We start from the raw sequence: 27437 nt of genomic DNA on the forward strand, positions 1-27437 counted from the left end.
GGAAAGTGATGTCTTGGTACCTAAATGCAAAATTATACTTCGTTCCATCCTGAATCATTACCAGGGATAAATATGGTTAAATAGGCAAATTCAACAAAACACTTCCCTCAAATTTAATTGTCACGTCCCGTGAAAACAGGGGGAATGTAAAGGAAGTGTATATAGATATTTGTAATATATATAGATATATAAAATATCCCTCTGTCATATTCCTATCCCCTGGGAAAGAGCACACACCTGCCTTACTCAGGATGTACTGAGGGCCTTTGGCAACAGGATGTCAACCCCCTTTATTATGGGAAAGTCATTCAATCTCCTCAGGGTCAGTTATTCGGAGACAATTTATATCTCTATATCTGGATGGGAATCCAGGCCCTTTTGTCTCTAAAGTTGTTTAACTACCCAGGGTCAGTTATTCGGAGACTATATGTCTGGATGGGAATCTAGGGTCTTTTGTCATTTCCCACCTGAGGGTGGCTGAATGGGTGACCAAATGGATATACAAGATATGAAGGTAAACATCTGTTGTTCACCATTCTGGGGGGAAGGGACAAGGGGCAGACTTATAAGGGCATGAGTGTGGAGGAGAGGAGAAAGAAATCTTCCATGGAGACCAGCTAGGAAAGGAGGGAGAAAAATCTTCCCTACAGCCCAACTAGGAAAGGAGAAGGAATCTGCCATCACCACGAGCTAAGAGGATCACCATAGAGAAGACACTATAGCACCTTCCCGGATTGGGCTGAGTACCTGTATCTCTGTACCCCCGCTTCCCCGCTTCCATCTATTAACCTATCTCTGTACCCCTGCTTCCCTGTTTAACCTACCTCTATACCCCTGCTTTCCTGTCAATCTCCCTGTCCCCCTTCGTTCTCTGTAATAATAGGGATAGTTAGGTGTGAGGATTATTATAGTGTGTGTGTGTGTGTGTTTATATGCATTGTGGTGGGTTGGATTCTGTGGGTTTGTGGGTATTGTGATTAACATTGTATACTTCTAGTGTGTTTATAAATATTATTGGTATTAACCCTGAGTGTGATAAATTATAGTGTACAATACAGAGACTAGAAACAGAAGATATAAAATATAGTAAACAGTACAAGGAAGGTGGTGACATTAATCGTTACATGGCATAACAATTCATAGAACTACCAGCGTCCTACAACATCCTATTATCTATGGATATATCCGGCCCAGGGCAATTTGTAGGCAATTTACTTAACAAAGTTTACAAACCTTGAAAAAAACAGAGACCCCCACCCTGAGGTCAATATATATACATTGCCCCCCAAATTCATTACAACAGAATGAATTCAATTAAATTTAAAAATATAAAATAAAGTTAGTACATGTGGTACAGATAGCGGGTACACCCGCTAGCAGCAGCCCCCCGGCCCGGACTTACCTCACCATGGCTCATGCTTCCCGACTAGGCCACATCCTCTACTAGGCCGCGTGCGTCCCGGCTCTCCTAGCCTTAAAGGGCCAGCGTCCCTCAGATTGGGGCTGGCTAATCCGGCACCTCCCTTCCTTCCTGGCTGGATCTTCAGCATTTCCAAGAAACTTCCAAGGTTTCCAGACCTCGCTTCCCACAGCGGTTCCTGTTGAAGAAGAAAGCCTGTCTGCGTTTCCAGACGCTCCTGTCTTCCAGCGCATTGAGACACCTCTGTGTTTCCCGTGTGTCCTCCAGCGTTTCCAGACACCTCCGTGTTTCCTGTGTGTCCTTCAGCGTTTCCAGGCACCTTCGTGTTCCTGTCTCCAGTGTTCCCAGATGCTCCTGGTTGCTCCCGTGTTCCCAGCATTCCCAGACACCTCCAAGCCACCAGCTCTCCTCCAAGGACTTGTCTGTTCCTGTCCGCCTGGGTCCTGTGCCAGCTACTGCCTAACGTGAGTTCCAGCTCATCCTTCCAAGCTGCACTCCTGCTGTCATCCCAGGCTCGGACTGTGTCCTGCATCCCCTGCTATCCCTGGCTGCCACTGCGGGCCTAGTCGCACCCATGGAATGACCTGGTGGCACCCTGCCGCAGCAAGACAATCCCGTTTGTGGCAGGCTCTGGTGACTCCGGTCCCGGGTGTCGGCTAGTATCATCTACAACTCCCACAGTGGTCCAGAGGGTCCACTGCTACACAGACTCTTCCTGTGTACGGTACGGTTACAATATGGTACATATGACCTAGCCCCATACCGAAATATAGCACCAAGATGTACAGAAACACAGCAACAGTTTCAGGGTTCATGAACACACACATATACATTATATATATTAGTATCCTAAATGATTTTAAATATATAACCTACCCCTATAATAGAATAATAATGCATAAAGTACCCATAATAGTGGCTCCTTGTAGTCATCTATGAAAACTGTGCCCCCTGCTGCCATACACACATGCTGTGCCCCTTGAAGCCACACACACACACAAATGCTGTGCCCCTAGCAGCCACAAGAATGCTATGCCTGCTCGAGACACATGCACATGTGTTTTGCACCCTGCAGTCACACACAAACGCTGTGCCCCCTTGCAGCCACACACATGGGCCACTCCAGACACATACAAACATGCTGTGCTCCCTCCAGACATGCACACATGCTGTGCCCCCTGCAGCCACACACACATGGTGTGCCCCCTGCAGCCACACACACATGCTGTGCCCCCTGCAGCCACACACACATGATGTGCCCCTTGCAACCACACACACAGGCTGTGGCCCCACAGAGACACACACATATGCTGTGTCCGCTGCAGGCACACACACACATGCTGTGTCCGCTGCAGGCACACACACGCATGCTGTGCCCCCTGCAGGCCCACAAAAACACGTTGTGTCGCCTGCCGGCAGGCACACTCGCACTGGCTGTGTCCTCTGCAGGCAGGTGCACACACACATGCTGTGCCCCCTGCAGGCACACAGACACACGCTGGCTGTGTCACCTTCAGACACACACACGCACATGCTATGCCCCCTGCAGGCACACACATGCTGTGCCTCCTGCAAGCACACACACATGCTATGCCGCCTGCAGACACACACACACACCCCCTGTGCCCCTGCAGGCACACACATGCTGTGCCCCCTGCAGGCACACACATACGCACATGCTGTCCCCCCTGCAGGCACACACATATGCACATGTGGTTCCCCCTCCAGACACATACACACACATGCGCTGTGCCTCCTGAATCCACACACAAGTGCTTTACCCCCTTGCAGCCACACACACACATGCTGTGCTCCCTCCAGACACACAGACACATGCTGTGCCCCCTGCATTCACACACACACGCTGTGCCCCCTGCAGGCACACACACACACATATGCTGTGCCGCCTCCAGGCACACACACGCTGTGCTCTATGGCCCCAAATCAATTAGAGAAGGGGTTGGGAATGCGGGGGATTTAGGGTTAAAGAATTTTAATTTAAAATTTAAAGCTGTATGCAAATGGCCTGTGAAATGTCCAATGAAGCATTAGCATATTCAAGCTGTCCACTCTCTTCATGAGTGGGAGGCACAGCCACACCCCCAGTGCATGACTGACAGCCTGTATAATGATGTGAGGCTGTATAATGATGTGCTTCCTGGTGCTGGTGGCCACGCCCCCTGCAGCCTGTGTGTGCATGTGTGTGTGTGTAGGAGAGATACAGCAGCTCCAGGCAGCCATGTTACAGCAGAACGCTTATAACCCAGCGTCAGCATGGGTTTATGAGAGATCGGTCCTGTCAGACTAATCTGATTGGTTTCTACGAGGAGGTAAGTTCAAGACTGGATCTGGGGGACGCTGTAGATGTTGTATATTTGGACTTTTCAAAGGCATTTGACACCGTGCCACATAAAAGGTTGGTATATAAAATGAGACTGCTGGGAATAGGAGAAAATCTGTGTATTTGGGTAAGTAATTGGCTTAGTGATAGAAAACAGAGAGTGGTCATTAATGGCACATTCTCAGATTGGGTTGATGTTACCAGTGGAGTGCCACAGGGGTCAGTATTGGGGCCACTTCTTTTTAATATTTTTATTAATGACCTTGTAGTGGGTTTACACAGTCAAGTTTCAATATTTGCAGATGATACTAAGCTGTGTAAAGTAATAAATACTGAGGTCGATAGTTTAGCATTACAGAGGGATTTGTGGAAGCTTGAGGGATGGGGAGAGAAATGGTTGATGAGGTTTAATGTAGATAAATGTAAAGTTATGCACTTGGGCCATGGAAACAAAAAGTATAATTATGTTCTAAACGGTTAATTACTTAGTAAAACTGAAGCTGAAAAGGACTTGGGGGTATTGGTGGATGGTAAACTTAATTTTAGTGACCAGAGCCAGGCGGCTGTTGCTAAAGCAAATAAAATAATGGGATGTATCAAGAGAGGAATAGATTTTCATGATAAAGACATAGTTTTATATATATATAAATTTAAAAAAAAAAAGGTTTAGGTCTAAAGGAAGTTCAAGTGCACTGGCGTGGGGTTTGTGGCATGCGGTGGACTCAAGTTTAGCTGGAAGTAGTGCAGGTCAGCCGGGATCACCAAGACGACGTGATAATTATTGTCCATGCCGGTGGCAACGATTTAGGCGGGGAAAAATTAGGGGAACTTATTTCCCTGATTAAGGAGGATTTTGCCCGTTTCCCTAGTTTCTTCAACTCCGTCACTCTGGCCTGGTCGGAGATAATCCCCCACTGTCACTGGAAGGGCGCCCGGGATTATGATCCCAAATAAGATCCTTAATATTTGTGTCTCCAAGCACATCACTTCTCTGGGTGGTGTAGTTTTCACCACACGGAATTAGGAGATAATAGGCACCTGCTTATTGGTGACGGAGTCCATCTGAACCCGATTGGGTTTGACATTTTCTTGGTAGGTTTTCAGGAGATGGCTGAGAGGGCCATCACATTAGGCAGTGTAAAGGGTCGCAGCCGGCGCTAGGTGCTTATTGGCTTCTCTGTGGCAGATTTAGACATGTGTTAGGCGAAGTGATGTTGCCCACTTGTTGGCTGTTGTTCTCAGCCACCATTTGGGTGAAAGCTGTTTTTTCCAAGAACTAAAAGAACTTGTGCGAGCATGTCTTTTGTTTTGTTTACAAATTTTCTTGCACTTTAATTATAAAATGTTAATTAAGTTATTTTTTGGTTGAAAAAAAATTAAAAAATGCTGTGGCCTACCCACACCCAACACAAAAGTGAGACTCCATCTATTATTCATGGGTTTTATTCCGGTTAACCAGGGGTCAATAGACAGATTTGGCTTAGTTTACAAGTCCCTGCAGTCCACCTGCAGACAATCCAGACTGTGTCCCCTGTAGACACACACACACGCTGTGGCTCTGTAGAGACACACACACAGGCTGTGCCCCCTGCATTCACACACACACATGCTGTTCCCCCTGCAGACACATACGCACATGTGGTTCCCCCTCCAGACATGTACACACATGTGCGCTGTGCCTCCTGAATCCACACACGCGAGCTGTGCCCCCTTGCAGCCACACACACACACACACACACACACACACATACACATACACACACACACACACACACATGCTCTGCTCCCTCCAGACACACACACACACACATATATGCTGACACACACACATGCTGTGTCCCCTGCATTCACACACACACATGCTGTGCCCCCTGCAGGTACACACACACACATGCTGTTCCCCCTGCAGACACACACACACACACATGCTGTGCCATCTGCAGGCGCACACACACGCTGTGCCCTCTGCAGGCAGGCACACACACATGCTGTGCCCCCCTGCAGGCACACACACACATGCTGTACATCCCGCAGGCACACACACACACACTTGCTGTGCCCCCTGCAGGCACACACACATGCTGTGCCCCCTGCAAGCGCACACACACATGCTTTGCCCCCTGCAGGCACACACACATGCTGTGCTCCCTGCAGGCACACACACATGCTGTGCCCCCTGAAGGCACACACAAACACGTGCTGTGCTCCCTTGCAGGCACACACACACATGTGCTGTTCCCCCTTGCAGGGACACACACATGCTGTTCCCCCTGCAGGCGCACACACACACATGCTGTGCCCCTTGCAGGCACACACACACATATGCTGTGCACCCTCCAGGCACAAACACACACAAACACATGCTGTGCCCCCTGCAGGCACACACACAAATACACATGCTGTGCCCCCTGAAGATACACACACACATGCTGTGCCCCCTGTGGGCAGGCAAACACACACACATGCTGTAACCCCTGCAGGCACACACACACACATGCTGTGCCCCCCGCAGGCATACTCACACTTGCTGTGCCCCCTCCAGGAACACACACATGCTGTTCCCCTTGCAGGCACACACACATGCTTTGCCCCCTGCAGGCTGGCAAGCACACACACACTATGGGGCACCGTTTGTTCACAGAATCTATTTTGTAAGAACAGGAGGTGTGTCTCCCTCCAGACACACACACACACACATATATGCTGACACACACACATGCTGTGTCCCCTGCATTCACACACACACATGCTGTGCCCCCTGCAGGTACACACACACACATGCTGTTCCCCCTGCAGACACACACACACACACATGCTGTGCCATCTGCAGGCGCACACACACGCTGTGCCCTCTGCAGGCAGGCACACACACATGCTGTGCCCCCCTGCAGGCACACACACACATGCTGTACATCCCGCAGGCACACACACACACACTTGCTGTGCCCCCTGCAGGCACACACACATGCTGTGCCCCCTGCAAGCGCACACACACATGCTTTGCCCCCTGCAGGCACACACACATGCTGTGCTCCCTGCAGGCACACACACATGCTGTGCCCCCTGAAGGCACACACAAACACGTGCTGTGCTCCCTTGCAGGCACACACACACATGTGCTGTTCCCCCTTGCAGGGACACACACATGCTGTTCCCCCTGCAGGCGCACACACACACATGCTGTGCCCCTTGCAGGCACACACACACATATGCTGTGCACCCTCCAGGCACAAACACACACAAACACATGCTGTGCCCCCTGCAGGCACACACACAAATACACATGCTGTGCCCCCTGAAGATACACACACACATGCTGTGCCCCCTGTGGGCAGGCAAACACACACACATGCTGTAACCCCTGCAGGCACACACACACACATGCTGTGCCCCCCGCAGGCATACTCACACTTGCTGTGCCCCCTCCAGGAACACACACATGCTGTTCCCCTTGCAGGCACACACACATGCTTTGCCCCCTGCAGGCTGGCAAGCACACACACACTATGGGGCACCGTTTGTTCACAGAATCTATTTTGTAAGAACAGAATAATTTCATGTTCACAAAATATTCAGCTTGAAGACAAAATACATTACATTTACACAAAACTACATATCTACTTTAAGTGAGCACCAAATTTATTTTGTGCTTACATAATGCATTATGTGAACAAAAAAAATTATTTTGTGTTTACAGGATCATATTTTGTGACACAGATTTAACTTTTGTGGACACAAATGTGTGACAAAAAACATATTGGGGCACATTTACTTACCCGGCCCATTCGCGATCCAGCGGCGCGTTCTCTGCACAGGATTCGGGTCCGGCCGGGATTTATGAAGGTAGTTCCTCCGCCGTCAACCAGGTGGCGCTCCGTCGAGCTGGACCAGGTGAAGGTAAGCGCTTCCCAAGCGACACATTTTTGGTTTTTAAATGTGGCGGTTTTTCTGAATACGTCAGGTTTTCGTTTGGCCACGCCCCCCGATTTCCGTCGCGCGTATGCCGGCGCCGATGCGCCACAATCCAATCGCGTGCGCCAAAATCCCGGGGCAATTCAGGTACAATCGCCGCAAATCGGAAATATTCGGGTAACACGTCGGGAAACCGCGAATCGGGCCCTTAGTAAATGACCCCCATTTTGTGTGACACAGTTCTACTTCTGTACTACAAAATAGTATTCTGTTTGACAGAATACTATTCTGTGTGACAGAAATCTATTTTTGTATAACAAAATACCATTCTGTTTGACAAAATACCATTCTGTGTGACAAACTTCTTATTCTGTGTGACAGAATTCTACTTCTGTAGTACAAAATGCCATTCTGCTTGACAAAATACCAATCTGTATGACAGAATTCTACTTCTGTTCTACAAAATACCATTCTGGGTGACAAAATACCATTCTGTTTGACAAAATACCATTCTGTGTGACAAAATTTTTATTCTGTGTGACAAAATTCTACTTCTGCACTACAAAAAACCATAGCGTTATCGGAGGTTTCTCATAACGCTATCATTGGAACACTGCTGCATTTGTTTTAGCACTAGGAGCTGCTTACTTTAGAATTTCTGGGTGACAGGTCCTCTTTTATGGGGTGCCGTTTGTTCACAATGTATTCTCTGCAACCAAATTTGTTCAGTGGCACAAAATTAATTTAGTGACCACAGAATTCATACTATGGACACAGAATTCAAAGTTGTCATCAGAAAATCTTATTTGTGCTCCCAAAACTAATATTTATCGACCCAAATTGCCTTTTGTCATTAAAAAAATCATTTTGGTGTACGCAAAATCAATAAGACTTTTACAGAATGCACAAAAATAATTTTGTGATGCAGTTTATTTTGTGTGGATGGCAAGTATTTTGTGTCGCAAAATATAATTGTCTGACCACAAAATACACAAAATACCACAAAATTGCACAAAATACCATTTTGTGTCACACACAATATTATTTTGTCATACAGAATACATTTTGTCACATAAGATTCACAAAATGCTTTGTCATACAGAATTAATTTTGTCTCACAAAATGCATTCTGTAACACAAAATTAATTTTGTCTCACAAAATGCATTTTGTCATATAAAATTAACAAATTGTATTCAGTAACACAGAATTAATTTTGTCTCACCAAATGTATTCTGTCCTAAAAAAATTCACAGAATACATTTTGTCACATGGAATTAATTTTGTCACACAGAATTCACAAAAATAATTTTGTCACAAAGAATTCCCTGCCAGATCTTTGAACTATGGTGAGAAGAGAAAGCTTCCTTTGCCCTGTGTTTTTTCCTATCCCATTCCTTGTTCCCGTTCCTGCTGATCTCCTGTTGCTGACCTCGGACATGACCTCTGACCTCTGCATCTATGCTGCCTGCCCTGACAATATGCCTGTATCCTACTACGAGACTGCCCGCTGTATCTAAACCTCAACTTTGGCTGCCACCACGGGCTAGTCGCTCCTGTGGAATGACCTGGTGGCATCCTGCCTCAGCAAGTCCATCCTGCCTTGCGACGGGCTCTGGAGAAGACCAAGTGCCACTTAGATTCTGGTCCCAGGTTTCGTCTAGTACCATCTCCCGTGGTGGTCCACTGACCCTGAACCCTGACGGCAAGATCTGGCCATGGACCCAGCCGAGGTGATGCTTCTGATACTGGCTGATATTTCCAGGGTTGTCGCCCAGCAGTCCCTGGAGATTGCTTCACACGGAGAACTACTTGGTTAAGTCACCACTGCACTGCAACAGCTGTTTACCTCTGTGTACCAGCATCTGGATCCAGCGACTACTCCTGCTGCAGTTCCTGGGACCTCTACCGTTACACTCGGCTTGTCTACCGGCAGCAGTATGATGGCGATCCCAAGCTGCACATTGTTCGCACAGCTGCACAGTGTTCGCTGCACATAGAACTGATGCCATACCAGTTTGTCACTAAACACTCTAAGGTGGCATTCAATGTCAGTTTACTCTCCGGGAAAGCCCTGGCCTGGGCTACCCCTCTATGGGACAGAGGCAATCCAGTCACGGCTACCTATACTGCATTCCTGGCTGAATTCCAATCTGTTTTCGAGGAACCCCCACAGGCCTCCTCAGCTGAAATAGTGCTGCTGAACTTACGTCAAAGGGACTCGTCTGTAGGCGAATACACTGTCAAGTGGCATTGGCCACTTGACCTGCCGGCTACTCTGAGTGGTCTCATCACCCTGGCCGCTCGGATAGACGTGGAGGTTCTTGGAGCATGCTGGAGAATTGCATCATGAGCAACCACAGGCTCTGCTTCCACAAGAGCCTGATTCACCGTCAAGGAACATTCCAGACGATGTCAGGAGAACCTCTGCTTGTACTGTGCTAGTCCCAAGCACTTAATTGGGGCTTGTCCTGTTCATCCCCCCACGTCCAGGAGACGCCAGCACCTAGGGCTCCTTGGAGAAACATTCCTAGGTGTGAATATAGTTTCTTCACACCTGACAGTTCCTGTGCTCCTTGGTGCCGATACACACACTCTTGTGCAAGTCACAGCCTTCTTGGACTCTGGTTCTGCAGGGAACTTTGTGGATGCTGCTCTGGTCTCCCAGCATCGCATTCCGGTGGTTCCTCTCAAGAATCCCCTATCCATATCTTCAGTCAATGGACAAATCTGACTTCTTATGTGTCTCCCAAGTTTCTGGAGGATATGCCAGCATGCTACCGGAACTTTGCCATTGTTTTTTCCAATGCCACCGCATTGTCCCTATGGTTGCCCTGTAGACCTGCTGCCTGGAACTTTGCCCCCTAAAGGCAGTGTCTATCATTTCTCTGTTCCTGAGACGCCTGCCATGTCTGAGTACGTCAAGGAGAACCTGCAAAGAGTTTTCATACGCAAGTCCTCCTCTCCGGTTGGTGCAGGATTCTTTTTTGCCACCAAGAAAGACGGCTGCTTGCATCCCTGCATAGACTATCGCGGACTGAACAAGGTCACGATTAAAAATCACTACCCCTGCTGTTGATTACAGAACTCTTTGATCGGCTGCGCGGACCCAGGGTGTTCTCTAAGCTGGACCTCCCCATGGAGGTGGCGAGGTTCCAGGCAGCAGGTCTACAGGGCAATCATAGGGACAATGACGGCATAGGAAAAAACAACGGCAAAGTTCCTGTAGTATGCTGGCATATACTCCAGAAACTTGGGAGACACATGAGAAGTCAGGAGAGGTAGAGGTGATGCCATTCAGCGTGAGTGGCTTTTTGATCCCCAATGCAGGACCTTCCCAGTTTCCCAGTTGAGGACCGAGGCGTGAGGTTCCAGCCTTCCTCTAACCTCATCCAGATCCGCAAGGGTGACAAGTGGAAGATGGCGTTTAACACCTGTAATGGTTACTTTGAATATCTAGTAATGCCATTTGGACTATGTATTGCTCCTGCTGTCTTCCAGGAGTTTGTGAATGACATTTTCAGGATCTGTTGTACTTCTGTGTCTTCTCCCCAGACCTCGAGACCCATCAGTCACACATAGGGCAAGTTCTTGGCCACCTCCGGGCCAACTGTCTTTACACTAAGCTGGAGAAATGTAAGTTTCAATAACGCATCCTCCCATTCCTCGGCTATATAATTCCTGACAGAAGCCTCCAGATGGATCCTGCTAAGCTGTCTGCAGTCCTACAGTGGCCACGCCCAGAAGGTCTACGAGCAATACAGAGGTTCCTGGTTTCGCGAACTGATGCCCTGTCCCGTGCTATCTCTCCTGAACGACTTGTGGTTGCAGCTCCGGAGGATCTTCGGCAGCTACCTCCCGGCAAGACGTGCGTTAGACCTGCTCTCCGGAAGAGCATTCTATGTTGGGAACATTTTTTGCATTTGGCTGGGCATTCAGGGGTGCAACGTTCCGTGGCCCTCATCTCCGGCTACTACTGGTGGCCAGATCTGGTCAAAGATGTCTGGGATTTCGTGGGATCCTTTTCCTTCTGTGCCCGTAACAAAGCCTCTTGTCTCAAACTGGCTGGACTGTTACTTCCGTTGCCGATACCCAGTCGCCTATGGTCCCACTGATCTGCCTCTCTCCTCTGGTAATACTATTATCAAAGTGGTGACGGACTTGTTTTTCAAGATGTCCCATTTTGTTCCCCTTCCAGGTCTTCCATCTTCTCCATGTTATGCCAGTTTGTTCTTCAAGCATATCTTCCAGCTGCATGGACTTCCGCTTCCAAGTTCTGGCTTGCCTTGTGTAACCAGCTGCAACTTAATGTGGACTTTTCTTCTGCGTACCACCCTCAGTCGAATGGTGTGGGTGAATCAGATTTTGAGCTGTTACCTCTGACACTTTGTCTCAGTCTGTCAAGATAATTGGGCTTATATGCTTCCTTGGGCTGAGTTTTCCTATAACTCCTTGGACTCTGAGTCTGCTGGCGCAGCCCCGTTTTTTGTGGTCTTCGGACGAATCCCTTGTCCTCCTCTTCCACTGCCTACTCCTTCTGATGTCCCGGCAGTAGAGGATCTGGTGCAGGACCTTAAGTCTATTTGGTATCAAAACCGTCAGTCTCTTCTTCACGCCACTGACTGAACTAAAACTAAGGCTGACAAGAAGCGGGGCCCTCCTCCTGTATTCTCTCTAGGTGACAAGGTGTGGTTATCTTCCAGACATGTACGGCTGAAGATACCAAGCTAGAAGCTTGGTCCCCACTTCCTCGGTCCCTTTGTAGTCATCAAGCGAATCAACCCTGTGGCTTACAAACGCCACCTCCCTCCATCAATGCGCATCCCAAACTCCTACCATGTCTCTCTGCTGAAGCCTGTAGTCTTGAACCGTTTCTCTCAGCAATCTCCTGCTCCTGAGGCTGACTCCCCAGATGTCTATGAGGTTAAGGAGGTGCTGGAATGGGTTCGGGCCCAAGGAGAGATCCTGGGAGCCAGCGGAGAATATTCTGGACTGTAGCCTCCTCCAAAGGCAGGCCAATAACAAGCTCTGTAATTGGACAATTCATTGCAGTTTACAATGTGGATAGACAGCACCATAATTGTTCTGTACAAAATATCATTTTGTGTGCATAATTTTTCTAGTACTTCTGTGCAACAAAATTCATTCTGTGTACCTTGGGCCAGATGTATCACTTGTTTTTCTGCTGTTTTTGCACCTTTTCATACTGTAGAACTGTTTTTGCTCCAGTTTTGCGACTAAACACCAAACTAGCTGTGCAGCAAAAAAAATCATAAATATTCATAATTTGGGTCTTTTCATTCAGGCGCAAAAAAGGGCGCAAAAATACTCCAGCCTGAAGGTGGTGTTAACTGAGAAGCAACACTGAGCTCCTGTGCAGAGGAGCTTATCCCCAGCAACAGTGCTTAGCAGATACTAGTACAGATAATACAGACAGGACAGGCAGTCTCTATTTACAGTTCATGATCTTCTATATACAAAACAATCTGCAGAATTCAGAGCTCAGAGCTCAAATAGTACAGAGAAGTGTCTCCCTTGTAGCAGGATGACCCTACTGGTGTCTGAGGAGGATACTGGGCAGAATTACAGCAGGAGATCAACACTGGGGGATCCCCTCCAGGAGAAGTCACTGCTGAGGAGGTCACTTGGTGCAGGGTGTCACACACCTGCAGGGCCGGATTAAGGTTGGTGGGGGCCCCCGGGCGCAAAATCTGGTGGAGGCCCCCACTAAGTGTAGCGTACACACACGTCCTCCTTCCTTACTTTTCACTATCCCAGCAGTAACACAGCTACATGCAGCCGCCTCATCCCCAGTAACACAGCTACATGCAGCCGCCTCATCCCCAGTAACACAGCTACATACAGCCGCCTCATCCCCAGTAACACCGCTACATACAGCCGCCTCATCCCCAGTAACACAGCTACATACAGCCCCCTCGCCCCCAGTAACACAGCCACATACAGCCGCCTCACCCCAGTAACACAGCTACATACAGCCGCCTCATCCCCAGTAACACAGCTACATGCAGCCGCTTCGCCCCCAGTAACACAGCTACATACAGACGCCTCATCCCCAGTAACACAGCTACATACAGCTGCCTCATCCCCAGTAACACAGCTACATACAGCTGCCTCATCCCCAGTAACACAGCTACATACAGCCCCCTCGCCCCCCAGTAACACAGCTACATACAGACGCCTCATCCCCAGTAACACAGCTACATACAGCCGCCTCGCCCCCAGTAACACAGCTACATACAGCCCCCTCGCCCCCCAGTAACACAGCTACATACAGCCGCCTCACCCCCAGTAACACAGCTACATACAGCCGCCTCATCCCCAGTAACACAGCTACATACAGCCCCCTCGCCCCACCAGTAACACAGCTACATACAGCCGCCTCGCCCCCAGTAACACAGCTACATACAGCCGCCCCGCTCCCAGTAACACAGCTACATACAGCCGCCTCGCCCCCAGTAACACAGCTACATACAGCCGCCTCATCCCCAGTAACACAGCTACATACAGCTGCCTCGTCCCCAGTAACACAGCTACATACAGCTGCCTCATCCCCAGTAACACAGCTACATACAGCCGCCTCATCCCCAGTAACACAGCTACATACAGCCCCCTCGCCCCCCAGTAACACAGCTACATACAGACACCTCATCCCCAGTAACACAGCTACATACAGCCGCCTCGCCCCCAGTAACACAGCTACATACAGCCGCCTCATCCCCAGTAACACAGCTACATACAGCCGCCTCATCCCCAGTAACACAGCTACATACAGCCGCTTCGCCCCCAGTAACACAGCTACATACAGCCGCCTCATACCCAGTAACACATCTTTACATCCTTCACCCCTACCAGATACGAGTCCCATGTAACATACATCTCAGCCACACTACCCATGCAGTCCCATGTAACATACACCTCAGCCACACTAGCCATGCAGTCCCATGTAACATACACCTCAGCCAGCACAGCCATGCAGTCCCATGGAGTGGTGTAACTAGGAGAGATTGGGCCCCATAGCAGATTTCTGCATGGGGCCCCCTTTCCCCTTAAAAAAATATAAACATATGTCGGTTGCATTCGCATAAACGTGTGGTGGCCAGACTATAGCCTGGCAGGCACACATCTGGCGTGCTGGAGAAGAGGAGAGGTGATCGAGGCTCACCACTCCCCTCTCCATAGAGAATAGAGCTGCATGGTCGTTCTTACGGCCATAGATAGAGCACGCTCTATCTCTTTTGCAGCCACAGCACGAAACAGTGAGTACTCGTGGTACTCACTGTACCGAGCCCAGGCGCTATAGACGCCTTTGAGGGAAGTATATCCGGTAGCAAATTTGTGGCCAGATATACATCCCCCATATGTTCTTGTGAATGTACCCTTATACAATTACACACATTTATATACTTATATACACACACATAAAGCTGTACACTTGTATTCTTGCACCCATATATACATACAAGTATACACTTATACACACACATTTATGCACTCATATACATTTAAACACCAATACACAGAGTATATACAAACTCAAAGTATATACACACATACAGCAAATACATACATACCAAATACAAAAACCACATCATTCACATATATATATAAATGTACACACATATATGCTTATATAAATATATGCGTGTATAAATACAGTATATGCATCTATACACAGTATATACACATATACACTGTATATACACATATACACAGTAGATGCATATATACACAGTATATACATCTATACACAGTAGATACACAGTAGATGCATATATACACAGTATAAACATCTATACACAGTAGATACACAGTAGATGCATATATACACAGTATATACATCTATACACAGTAGATACACAGTAGATGCATATATACACAGTATATACATCTATACACAGTAGATACACAGTAGATGCATATATACACAGTATATACATCTATACACAGTAGATACACAGTAGATGCATATATACACAGTATATACATCTATACACAGTATACACAGTAGATGCATATATACACAGTATATACATCTATACACAGTAGATACACAGTAGATGCATATATACCCATATACACTGTAGATGCATATATACCCATATACACTGTAGATGCATATATACCCACACTGTAGATGCATATATACCCATATACACTGTAGATGCATATATACCCACACTGTAGATGCATATATACCCACACTGTAGATGCATATATACCCATATACACTGTAGATGCATATATACCCATATACACTGTAGATGCATATATACCCATATACACTGTAGATGCATATATACCCATATACACTGTAGATGCATATATACCCATATACACTGTAGATGCATATATACCCATATACACTGTAGATGCATATATACCCATATACACTGTAGATGCATATATACCCATATACACTGTAGATGCATATATACCCATATACACTGTAGATGCATATATACCCATATACACTGTAGATGCATATATACCCATATACACTGTAGATGCATATATACCCATATACACTGTAGATGCATATATACCCATATACACTGTAGATGCATATATACCCATATACACTGTAGATGCATATATACCCATATACACTGTAGATGCATATATACCCATATACACAGTCGATGCATATATACCCATATACACAGTCGATGCATATATACACAGTCGATGCATATATGCAGATATATACAGTAGATGCATATATACACATATACACAGTAGATGCATCTATACACAGTATATACATCTATACACAGTATATACATCTATACACAGTATATACACATACACATGCAGTATATATATACATATACACGCAGTATATATATACATCTACACGCAGTATATATATACACATCTACACGCAGTATATATATACATACACTGTATATACATATATACACTGTATATACATATATACACTGTATATACATATATACACATATACACCGTATATACATATATACACCGTATATACATATATACACACAGAAAAATACATATCTATATACTTACCTTTTAGGGTGACCGGATGCCTGTTCGGGCGGGTGGGGGGTCTTGCCGGTGCTTGTTCGCGGGGGGCGGGTGGTGGTTTGAGCGGGGAGCAGGTAGGCGGGGGACGGGGAGCGGGGGTGATGTCGAGCGGGGGGCAGGGTTTGCGGGGTCGGCCGTGTTGTTGCTTGTTTGGGCGGGCCGGCTCTGCCATGCATGGCAGCGGGATAGGCGGGCCGGGAAGGGGTCACCTTTGCCGGAGGCGGGGGTTGGCGGGCGCGGAGGCGGAGTCGCCTGTGCCAAAGTGCGGGCGGCTCACCATGTAGCAGAATGGGTGGGCGGGGAGTCCATGTAGGGGGGTGGATGCGCTGGGAGGCGGCTCGGTTGTGCAGGCAGATGGGCGTAGAGGCGCTCTCCTCTGCCTGGGGGCGACGTGCGGCGCAGCGGCTTATAAGGGGGGTGCGGGAGGCGCGATCTGGTGGGGGCCCCTAGGGGGGTCAAGATGGTGGGGGCCCCGGGGCTCGAGCCCCGGGAGCCCCGCCTATGATCCGGCCCTGCACACCTGTGCTCTGCTGTGGAGGATCACATATAAGAGCCCAAAACTAACATTGTGCCTAAAATGCGCCTAAGTAAAGTGTTTAATAAGAGGCAGGAACCAGGGGTGGACTGGCCATAAGACCCACCGGGAGAAATCCTGGTGGGCCGATTGGTTTAGGGCCGGTCCGGGGCCGGTCCTGGACTGGTGGGGCCGGTGCAAAATTAAAAACACATGAAACTCACCTCTCCAACGCCCCGACGCTGCGCCCCTACTTGATCCAGTCCGGCCGCAGTGACAGCTCCGTACAGGCCAGTGTCGCACAGACCATGACGTCGGCAAGAAGTAGGCTATATACATTGGGGAGGGGGTTGCCAGGCTATATACACTGGGGCGGGGGCTGGCAGTCTATATACACTGGGGCGGGGGCTGGCAGGCTATATACATTGGGGCAGGGTCTGCCAGGCTATATACACTAGGGCAGGGGCTGGCAGGCTATATACACTGGGGCAGGGGCTGGCTGGCTATATACTGGGGGGGGCTAGCTGACTATATATTGGGGCAGGAGCTGTCTGCTATATACTGGGGGGGCTGGCTAGCTATATACTGGGGAGGGCTGGCTGGCTATTTACTGAGCGGACTGACTGAGTGGGCTGGCTGTATACTGGGGTGGCTGGCTATATACTGGTGGGTGGCTGGCTACTAGTAATAGAAGCTATATTCCTGTACATAGGGGGCTGTATTGTAGTAGTTATATTCTTGTACATATGGGGCAGTATTATGGTAGTTATATTCTTGTACATAGGGGGCAGTATTATAGTAGTTATATTCTTGTACATAGGGGGCAGTATTATAGTAGTTATATTCTTGTACATAGGGGGCAGTATTATAGTAGTTATATTCTTGTACATAGGGGGCAGTATTATAGTAGCTATATTCCTGTACACAGGGGGCATTATTATAGTAGTTATATTCTTGTACATAGGGGGCAGTATTATAGTAGTTATATTCCTATACATAGGGGGCAGTATTATACTAGTTATATTCTTGTACATAGGGGGCAGTATTATAGTAGTTATATTCTTGTACATAGGGGGTAGTATTATAGCAGTTATATTCCTGTACATAGGGAACAGTATTATAGTAGTTATATTCCTGTACATAGGGGGCAGTATTATAGTAGTTATATTCTTGTACATAGGGGGTAGTATTATAGCAGTTATATTCCTGTACATAGGGAACAGTATTATAGTAGTTATATTCCTATACATAGGGGGCAGTATTATACTAGTTATATTCCTGTACATAGGGGGCAGTATTATAGTAGTTATATTCTTGTACATAGGGGGTAGTATTATAGCAGTTATATTCCTGTACATAGGGAACAGTATTATAGTAGTTATATTCCTGTACATAGGGGGCAGTATTATAGTAGTTATATTCCTGTACATAAGGGGCAGTATTATATTCTTGTACATAAGAGCAGTATTATAGTAGTTATAATCTTGCACATAGGGGGCAGTATTACAGTAGTTATATTCTTGTACATAGGGGGCAGTGTTATAGTAGGTATATTCTTGTACATAGGGGGCAGTATTATAGTAGTTATATTCTTGTGCATAGGGTGCAGTATTATAGTAGTTATATTCCTGTACATAGGGGACATTATTATAGTAGTTATATTCTTGTGCATAGGGGGCAGTATTATAGTAGTTATATTCTTGTACATATGGGGTAGTATTATAGTAGTTATATTCCTGTACATAGGGAGCATTATTATAGCAGTTATATTCTTGTACATAGGGGGCATTATTATAGTAGTTATATTCTTGTACATAGGGGGCAGTATTATAGTAGTTATATTCCTGTACATAGGGAGCATTATTATAGCAGTTATATTCTTGTACATAGGAGCAGTATTATAGTAGTTATATTCTTGTACATAGGGGGGCAGTATTATAGTAGTTATATTTTTGTACATAGGGGGCAGTATTATAGTAGTTATATTCTTGTACATAGGAAGCAGTATTACAATATATTTTATTTAGGGGCACTATTATAGTAGTTACATTCTTGTTTATCAGAGAAGGTATTGTAGTATGTTTTAGTGTACATTTATGGCAGTATTAAGTTGTGTGCTCTTTAAATAGAAGTGTTTTTCCTTTACAAGGAGGCAGTATGAGTCTCTTTTTCTGCAGTGTACATGTTGATTTAGACCATCTATAAACAGTTTTTATGGAGTTTAGTAACTTTACCCACATCACAAGGCCATGCCCACTTGTTTTTACCCCACCCACAGAATGGGGCCACTTTTACAGTTTTTTCCACGGCCACTTTAAATTCCCAGTCCGCCCCTGGCAGGAACTCAACTCATCACAGATGGTTGTAGCTTGTGATAATTGCCAGATAATGGCGCAACTACTACAATTAAGCACAGAACACTAAAAAATCTGGCCTTTTGTATGACAAAATAATATTTGTGTGACAATTCTGTGTGACAAAATTAATTTTGTGTGACAAAATGAATTCTGTGAATTTTGTGGGAAAGAGTGCATTTCGTGTTATGTTATGAATTCTGTGTGACAAAATTCTTTTTGGCAATTCTGTGTGACAAAATGAATTCTGTATGACAAAATAATATTGTGTGTGACACAAAATGGTATTTTGTGCAACAAAATTACATTTTGTAGTCAAACAATTTTATTTTGTGATACAAAATACATCCTGTCCACACAAATTAAACTGCATCCTAAAATTATTTTTGTGCATTTTGTAAAAGTCAAATTGATTTTGTGTGCACAAAAATGATTTTTGTAATTACAAAAGGCAATTTGGATCGATAAATAATAGTTTTGTGAGCAGAAAACAGATTTTGTAATAATAACTTTGAATTCTGTGTTCATAGTATGAATTCTGTGATCACTAAATAATTTTTGTGCCACTGAACACATTTTGTTGCACAGAATACATTGTGAACAAATAGCGCCCCATACTTGCAGCCACACACACTCACACACACATGCTATGCCATCTGCAGCCACACACACGCTATGCCCCCTGCAGCCACTCACACACACATGCTGTGCCTCCTGCATCCACACACACACGCTGTCCCCCCTGCAGCCACGCACACACATGCTGTGTCCCCTGCAGCCACACACACATGCTGCGCCCCCTGCAGCTACACACATTCTGCGCCCCCTGCAGCCAAACACGCACACATGCTGTGCCCCCTGTAGCCACACACATATGCTGTGCCTCCAGCAGCCGAACACACACATGCTGTGCCTCCTGCAGCCACACACATACATACTGTGCCCCTTGCAGCCACACACACATTCTGTGCCCCTTGCAGGCACACACATACGCACATGCTGTCCCCCCTCCATACACATACACACAAGTGCGCTGTGCCTCATGAATCCCCACACGCACGCTGTGTCCCCAGAGCATCACTGGTTCAAGTTCAAGTATGTATAAGTAAAAATATGCAAAAACACTTAACACTACACATTATAATAAATAAAAAATAAATACATAAAAATATAAGCCCCTAAAATGTCACTTTCCCATAAAAACACTTAATAAAGTATAAAAAGCACAAAAACACAAAAAACCCCGCATATTTGGTATTGCCGCGTCCGTAACAATCTGTATAATAAAACAGAATCGTTACTGGACCCGCACGGTACACGCCGTAGAAAAAAAAACGCAAAAACGTTCTGAAAAAAGATAATTTTTAATTAATACCCTATAAAAAAAATGCTCTAAAAAGTAATTTAAAAAATGTTATGCACTCCAAAATAAGCCCACTAAAAAGAACAACTTTTCTCGCAAAAAATAAGCCCCTAACTAGATTTGTCAGCCGAAAAATAAAAAAGTTATGCATATGAAAAGATGATGATGCTAACATGAACAAGATTTTCTCCAAATTGGTTTTTATTCAGTACAATTGAATAAAATACACAAAACCCCCACATATTTGGTATCCCTGCGTCCGTAACAATCTGCATAAAAAAACTGAATCGTTATTAGATCCGCAAAGTTAACCCCGTAAAAAACAAAACAAAAAAAAGCTCCAGAAAAAAGATCATTTTCAATTAATACCCTATAAAAATGCTCTAAAAAGGGATTTAAAAAATGTTATGCACTCTAAAATAAGACCACTAAAAAGAACAATCCTTCTCGCAAAAAATAAGCCTTTAAACAGATTTTTGAGGCGAAAAATAAAAAAGTTATGCATATGAAAGACGGTGATGCTAAAAGTAACAACATTTTTGCCAAATTACTTTTTATGCACTAAAAATGGGAAAAAAATAAAAAATCTATATAAATGAGGTCTTTTTGTAATCGTGGCGACCCATAGAATAAAAATAATATACTATTTTTATGGTATGGTAAACAGCCAAAAAAAAACCCCATAAAAATCTTCCTGAAAAGTGATGATTTTCATTTCCTCCACCAACAAAGAGTTAATAAAATCTCACCAATTAGCCTATAGATTCCCCCAAATTACGTACCAGAAAAGTGCATCTCATGTGGCAAAAGAAATAAGCCCCTATAGGTCCACATTAAAAAAAGAAAAAAATTATAGCCTGTACAATGTGACATAGCAAATCTGATCTGGATGGCGCCTCCTTCCCTTCTATGCCCGGCCGTGCGCCCATACAGCAGGTTACCACCACATATAGAGTATCCGTGTACTCGGGAGAAATTGGGTAACAAACTTTGTGGAGCCTTTATTCATTTAATCCATTGTAAATGTTTAATTTTCCACCCAAAATGAGTGTATTGTGAAAAAATATTACAATTTGCAGACTGCACCTCCATTTTGTTTTAACCCCTATAAAACACGTAAAGCGTTAACAAACTTCTTAAAAGTGGTTTTTCATACGTTGAGGTGTGTAGTTTCCACAATGGGGTATTTTACGAGTCCCACTATTATTTAGGCCTCTCAGTGTCAATTAGAAGTTGAGCAGGTCCATCTAAATACAGGTTTTGGTGATTTTACAAAAAATGTGAAAAATGATACCTAAATTCTGAGCCTCATAACATTCTAGTAAAATATGTGGAATCTTAAAAAACCATGCCAACATAAAGCAGACATTTGGGAAATGTAAGTTATGAATTTATTTGGGAGCTATGACTATCTGCATCAAAAGTAGAGAATTTAGAACGTTGAAAATAAAGAATTTTTCCAAATTTTTGCCAAATTTAGTTTTTTTTCATAACTAAACACAAAAGATATCATCCAAATTTTTAAACTAATTTGAAGTACAATGTGTCACGAGAAAACAATCTCAAAATCCCCAGGATATCTCATAGCGTTCCAAAACTATAACCACTTATAGTGACACAGGTCAGATTTGAAGAATGGGGCCGGGTCCTTAAGGCCAAAAGAGGCTGAGTCCCGTAGGGGTTAATGAACAGTGTCATTTTAATTTTGTAATTTTTGTATTTGTGTTTTGTAATTTTTGTATTTTTGATACATTTTGTATCTTTGTTGCACTATTGTTCTGTTTAGGTAAGTCATATGGATCGTTTAATAGATTAATCATAAATTAAAAATAGGAGATAGCTGTGAAAGTACCATATAAACTCGGTCGGTAACCAGGGGCAACTGAAATTATGTACACAATTTTAGAATATGTATTAATAATGTTACAGTTTAATTTAGTCCTATGGCATAACCACTTTCTGTGATTTAATTTGACATTGGCAAGGGCTATATCAATTTGTAAGCTGTGATATTCACAATGAATACCACTATGGAGCACAGGGGAAAATTTCCTTAATTGCATTGTTCCTTTGTATTTGAGGTAAAACTGACAAAATGGCCTTGGATCCACTTCCCACTTGGGTTTAGACCTCCATTAATGTTTTCCACCACTTATAGACTGAAGTTAGCACTGTTTAACAGATCTGCCTAATTGACATTTAAAGGGGTATTCTCGCCTGGGCATTAACATTCAGTTTCAGTAATCTTCCATTTATAAACATTTCTTCAATTGGATGTTATTAAAAAAAACTGTTCCTGTGTGAAGATAATTTCTCATAAATGTAGTCATTCTGTCCCTTAGAAACGAGATGGCTTCCCCGGATACGACCACGTCACACTGTGGCAGCGGTGGCCAGACATGCGCTATAGAGTCCTGCCGGAACCCCAGGATTCAGTGCTCATTACCACAGGACGGCTGTGGGACATGCAGTAACTCCCGGACATTTCATATACAAAAACCTTTTGTTTCTTTGTGCAATCTCTCCAGCAGACGTGGCCGTATCCGAGGAAGCCATCTTGTTTCTAAGGGACAACATGACTACATTTATGAGAAATTATCTTCACACAGGAACATTTTTTTTAATAACATCTAATTGAAGAAATGTTTATATATGGAAGATGAATGAAACTGAATGTGAATGCCCAGACGAGAATACCCCTTTAATGGCATCTGTTTGTGTTCATTTGTACCACTTCAGTTAGGCTTTCATTATTTGAAAATAGGACTGCAGCTCCAATACAACTTACCGCTCTATGGAAGCACAAATGGAAGTGGTGTAAAATAACAAAATTTATTATCAATCAATTTAACAGATCTGTTACTATTGTGCTATAATGTTTTAGTGATATCAGATAATAAAAGAGGACTGAAAACTAAATTACATTTCTAAATGTCCCATGAAAGTGGAATTGTTTGCACAATTTTTATTTTATGGTAAATGTGACCAGTTACAATGGATCCTATTATGTAGCTATATTAACAATTGTCAAATATATTTTTCTTATTTTCTCACATTTTTTTAGAATAGCAGACAAGGCATTTTTAATTACAATAAGGGATGTACATTGCAATTGCAGTCAATGCAACTGTTAAACGTGTAAAGGCTCTTTCACATTGTTGATGTTCAGATTAAGTTGGGCATCCGCTGCATTTTGTCTCAGTTGTCTCTCCTTTTGTCTTCCATTTTATCTCTGTGATGCATCATTTTATTTCAGTGTCCGCAAAAAAAAAAAAACTGAAGGTTTAACATTGCTTTGAAAACATCACACCTGGTTTTTCAGCCTCATCAGTGTAAAAAACAGATGTTCCATCAATTTTTTTTCTCCAGACCCATAGACTTCTATTGCCTTCCGTGATCCATGGACAATGGATCAGTGAAAATAAAAGCCAATGTGAAAGAGTGCTGAAGCCGGCAGGTGGCATCTAGGATGGCCAGTATAACCAGGGGTCCTTCTCAGGCACAGAATGTGACTTGAACATAAGTTGTCATCAGTACTAGTCATTACTGTTCCAATAAAATCAAGCATATACCTACGTTATTATAGGTTAGAGATAGGAACCGTGGCACATCGTGGATGGTGAAAATAGAAATTCTTCTTTGATTTGTAAAGCATCACAACAAGCGATAAACATAAAAACGCCTTTTGGCTCTCGTGAGCCTTCATCAGATGTGCCAGGATTTCTTTCTCATACAAATTGTTTATACCTCCATGAGCCTGAGGAAAGGTGAACCGGATGCCGACCCATTATATATTATACAGAGTTATTATATGTTAGTTATGAATGAGAACTTGTTTTGTGCAAATAAAAAAATGCAGTGACAATGACATTAATGCTTTATGTCATTTTACATGTTGTATAGGTTAACATTTCCCTGAATCCACATAAACCTCATGCTGTCTGCAGCTATATCACTATGAAACACATACACATGCAAAGAACATAGAATCACCTTATTTTCCAGTCTCCCGATTAGCTCAGCCAATCGGTTAATCTGTGCCTCTAGACCTTCCTCTTTCACATCTGAGCAGCCTAAATACACAGAAAAACACAGTATGTTCATTCATCAGGATAAACAGAGAACCACAGTAGTGTCTGATCATTATCAGTTTCATAAGAGCTTAGAATTGTATGGCAGACTTTCATGCAAAAACTACCAATAAAACCCATACCCCTGACAATTGCCATATTCTAGTGGTTTTCTTCCAATCCAATTTAAAGGGTTTGTTCATTTCAATCAAATATATATTTTTTCTGTATACAGAAAAGTTATACAATTTTCTAATATACTTTCTGTATCAATTCCTAACAGTTTTCTAGATCTCTGCTTGCTGTCCTGCTATAGAAATCTTCTATGTTTACTTTCAATAGACAGAAATCTGTCCATGGTCATCTTATCTCACGTAGGTGCAGGGAGCTTTTTTAGAGCTGGTAGTGATAATGAGCCATGCACCTGTTTGACATCATATGACCCCGACAGATTTCTATCCACTGAAGGTGAGGAATTGATGCTGGAAATACATTGGAGATCAATATAAGAGCACAACACAAAATTTCCTAAATGTCAAATGCCAAGTGTTGTAGAACTATGTGAAAATATCCTAAGATGAATAAAGCAGAAATATTTATTTCATGAATTGGAGGTCTTGGCCCCAAATATTAAAAATAATGAGTGGTATGTGCGTCTTTAAGCTGGACATATTACTGATTACAGGACATGAGCAGTGCAATGATACCAGTGCCTGCACCCACTCTATAACACAGGTCGGCACTGGTGATCCAAGAATGACCAGAATAGACAGAACCGCCTGTGTTAAGGAGAGATTGTTAAATGTGAACTATTAAGGGGAAACTACTCTAGAATATGCTATAATATTTATAGGCTTTATCTGAATCTGCCCTAATTCCACTGCATTCTTGCTACAATTTTTGCAAACATTAAAGGAGATAATTGTAAAAGAACAAAAAACTGAGATTCCATTATGGCCAAAGTAGTGACCCAATCAGCCATATCAAGAGAAGTTGGTCATTCCAAATCTGTGATTTCTAGAAAATTGCATTTTTACAACATCACAAACTTATTCAAGTCCCCCAAGAAGGTTGGTTGCCCTCAAAAGAGAGGACAGGATAATGCAGAGAATTTCAATGGATAACTGCAGTTGGAATTGCTCGCCAGTTCAGCACTGAACAGGGTAAGGGTCGCTTCATACAATGTCACAACATTTAAGAACATTTGGACTAAAAGCCCATTCTGCAGTGACCAATCCTCTCATTAGCAGAAATAATCAAAAGGGTTCAGACCATGGTCCACCTACTATTTTTATTTGAATGTAAACCAATTTTAATCTTCATATTTAAATAAATATTTACCACTTTTTTACATCATTTTTAGAGTTGTTTTTTTTAAAATTTTACAACTATTAGGACCGTTACCGGTGTGGTATGCATCGTGCCCATGGACATGAAGCTTCAGGATTACTGGATTTTGATGAGCTGATTATTACCTTTTTTTTCTATTTTTTGAATCACAAGGCTATACTCATCATTGCTGAGGAGCATGTTGTGTGGACAGAGGAGAAGTGGCCAAAGTTCATTTTAATGATAAAAGCAAAGAGTCTGATGGAAAACATTGTGTTCATCAACAAAAGTGTTTAAAGGGGTTATCCGGGTTTAAGAAGTCACATAGTGCCAGGCTGGGGCGGACTATTTAAAAATAATAAACGTGCTCTGGCGGCGCCGATGTTCCGCGCCGTGGTCTGTCTGATACGTGCCCCTGTATGTTTAAAAGGGCACAGAAGCCACGCACAGGGAGCTTCCGGCCAACATGGGGGCGCCCATTCTTCCCTATCTCTCAGCATTGGTAGCGTTGGGAGATGGTGTCGGATCAAAGCTTCCGGCCGGCCAGAAGCTCCCTGTGTGCCCTTGTAAACAAACTGGCACACAGATCAGACGGACCGCCAGGACATCAGACGGACATGAGTAGCACCAGGGGGAGGTAAGTACACATTTATTATCTTTTAATAGCCCACCCCAGCCTTGCCCTAAATTATTCGTAAACTCGGATAAGTTAATGGTGGTGGCGGAAGTGTCATGGATGGGGTCTGTGACCATCAGCATCTCTCCTCACATGGTGGTCACAACAATCACATTACCTACTGTGTGCAATGTGCTGCTTCTCTTTACATGCATGTGCCTTATGCTTCAACTTTGCCTCGTTACTTGCCCTTGTCAAAGAGAATGGAGCAGATTTATCAAGCTGTCTAAAAGTCATAATATTTCTAGTTTCCCATGGCAACCAATCACAGTTCCCGTTTTAAAATATTCATGAGCACTGGTAAAATGAAAGCTGAGCTGTGATTGGTTGCTGTGTGCAACTAGGGATATTCTGACTTTTAGACAGCTTGATAAATCTGCCCCAGTGT

At 44.3% G+C, this 27437-nt stretch overlaps 1 protein-coding gene across 3 annotated transcripts in view; it reads right to left on the minus strand.

The window, feature by feature from the left end:
- The window catches only part of NECAB2 (N-terminal EF-hand calcium binding protein 2), a 535939-nt gene that overhangs the window by 42109 nt on the left and 466393 nt on the right, over nucleotides 1–27437 (minus strand). For all 3 annotated transcript variants that reach the window (XM_072117736.1, XM_072117738.1, XM_072117737.1), the window contains one exon: nucleotides 24968–25047. In XM_072117736.1, coding sequence (XP_071973837.1) covers nucleotides 24968–25047 — 80 coding nt within the window. The remainder of the gene's footprint in view (nucleotides 1–24967; nucleotides 25048–27437) is intronic.

The sequence above is a fragment of the Engystomops pustulosus genome, chromosome 7 (assembly GCF_040894005.1).
Source record: "Engystomops pustulosus chromosome 7, aEngPut4.maternal, whole genome shotgun sequence".
Classification (NCBI taxonomy): domain Eukaryota; kingdom Metazoa; phylum Chordata; class Amphibia; order Anura; family Leptodactylidae; genus Engystomops; species Engystomops pustulosus.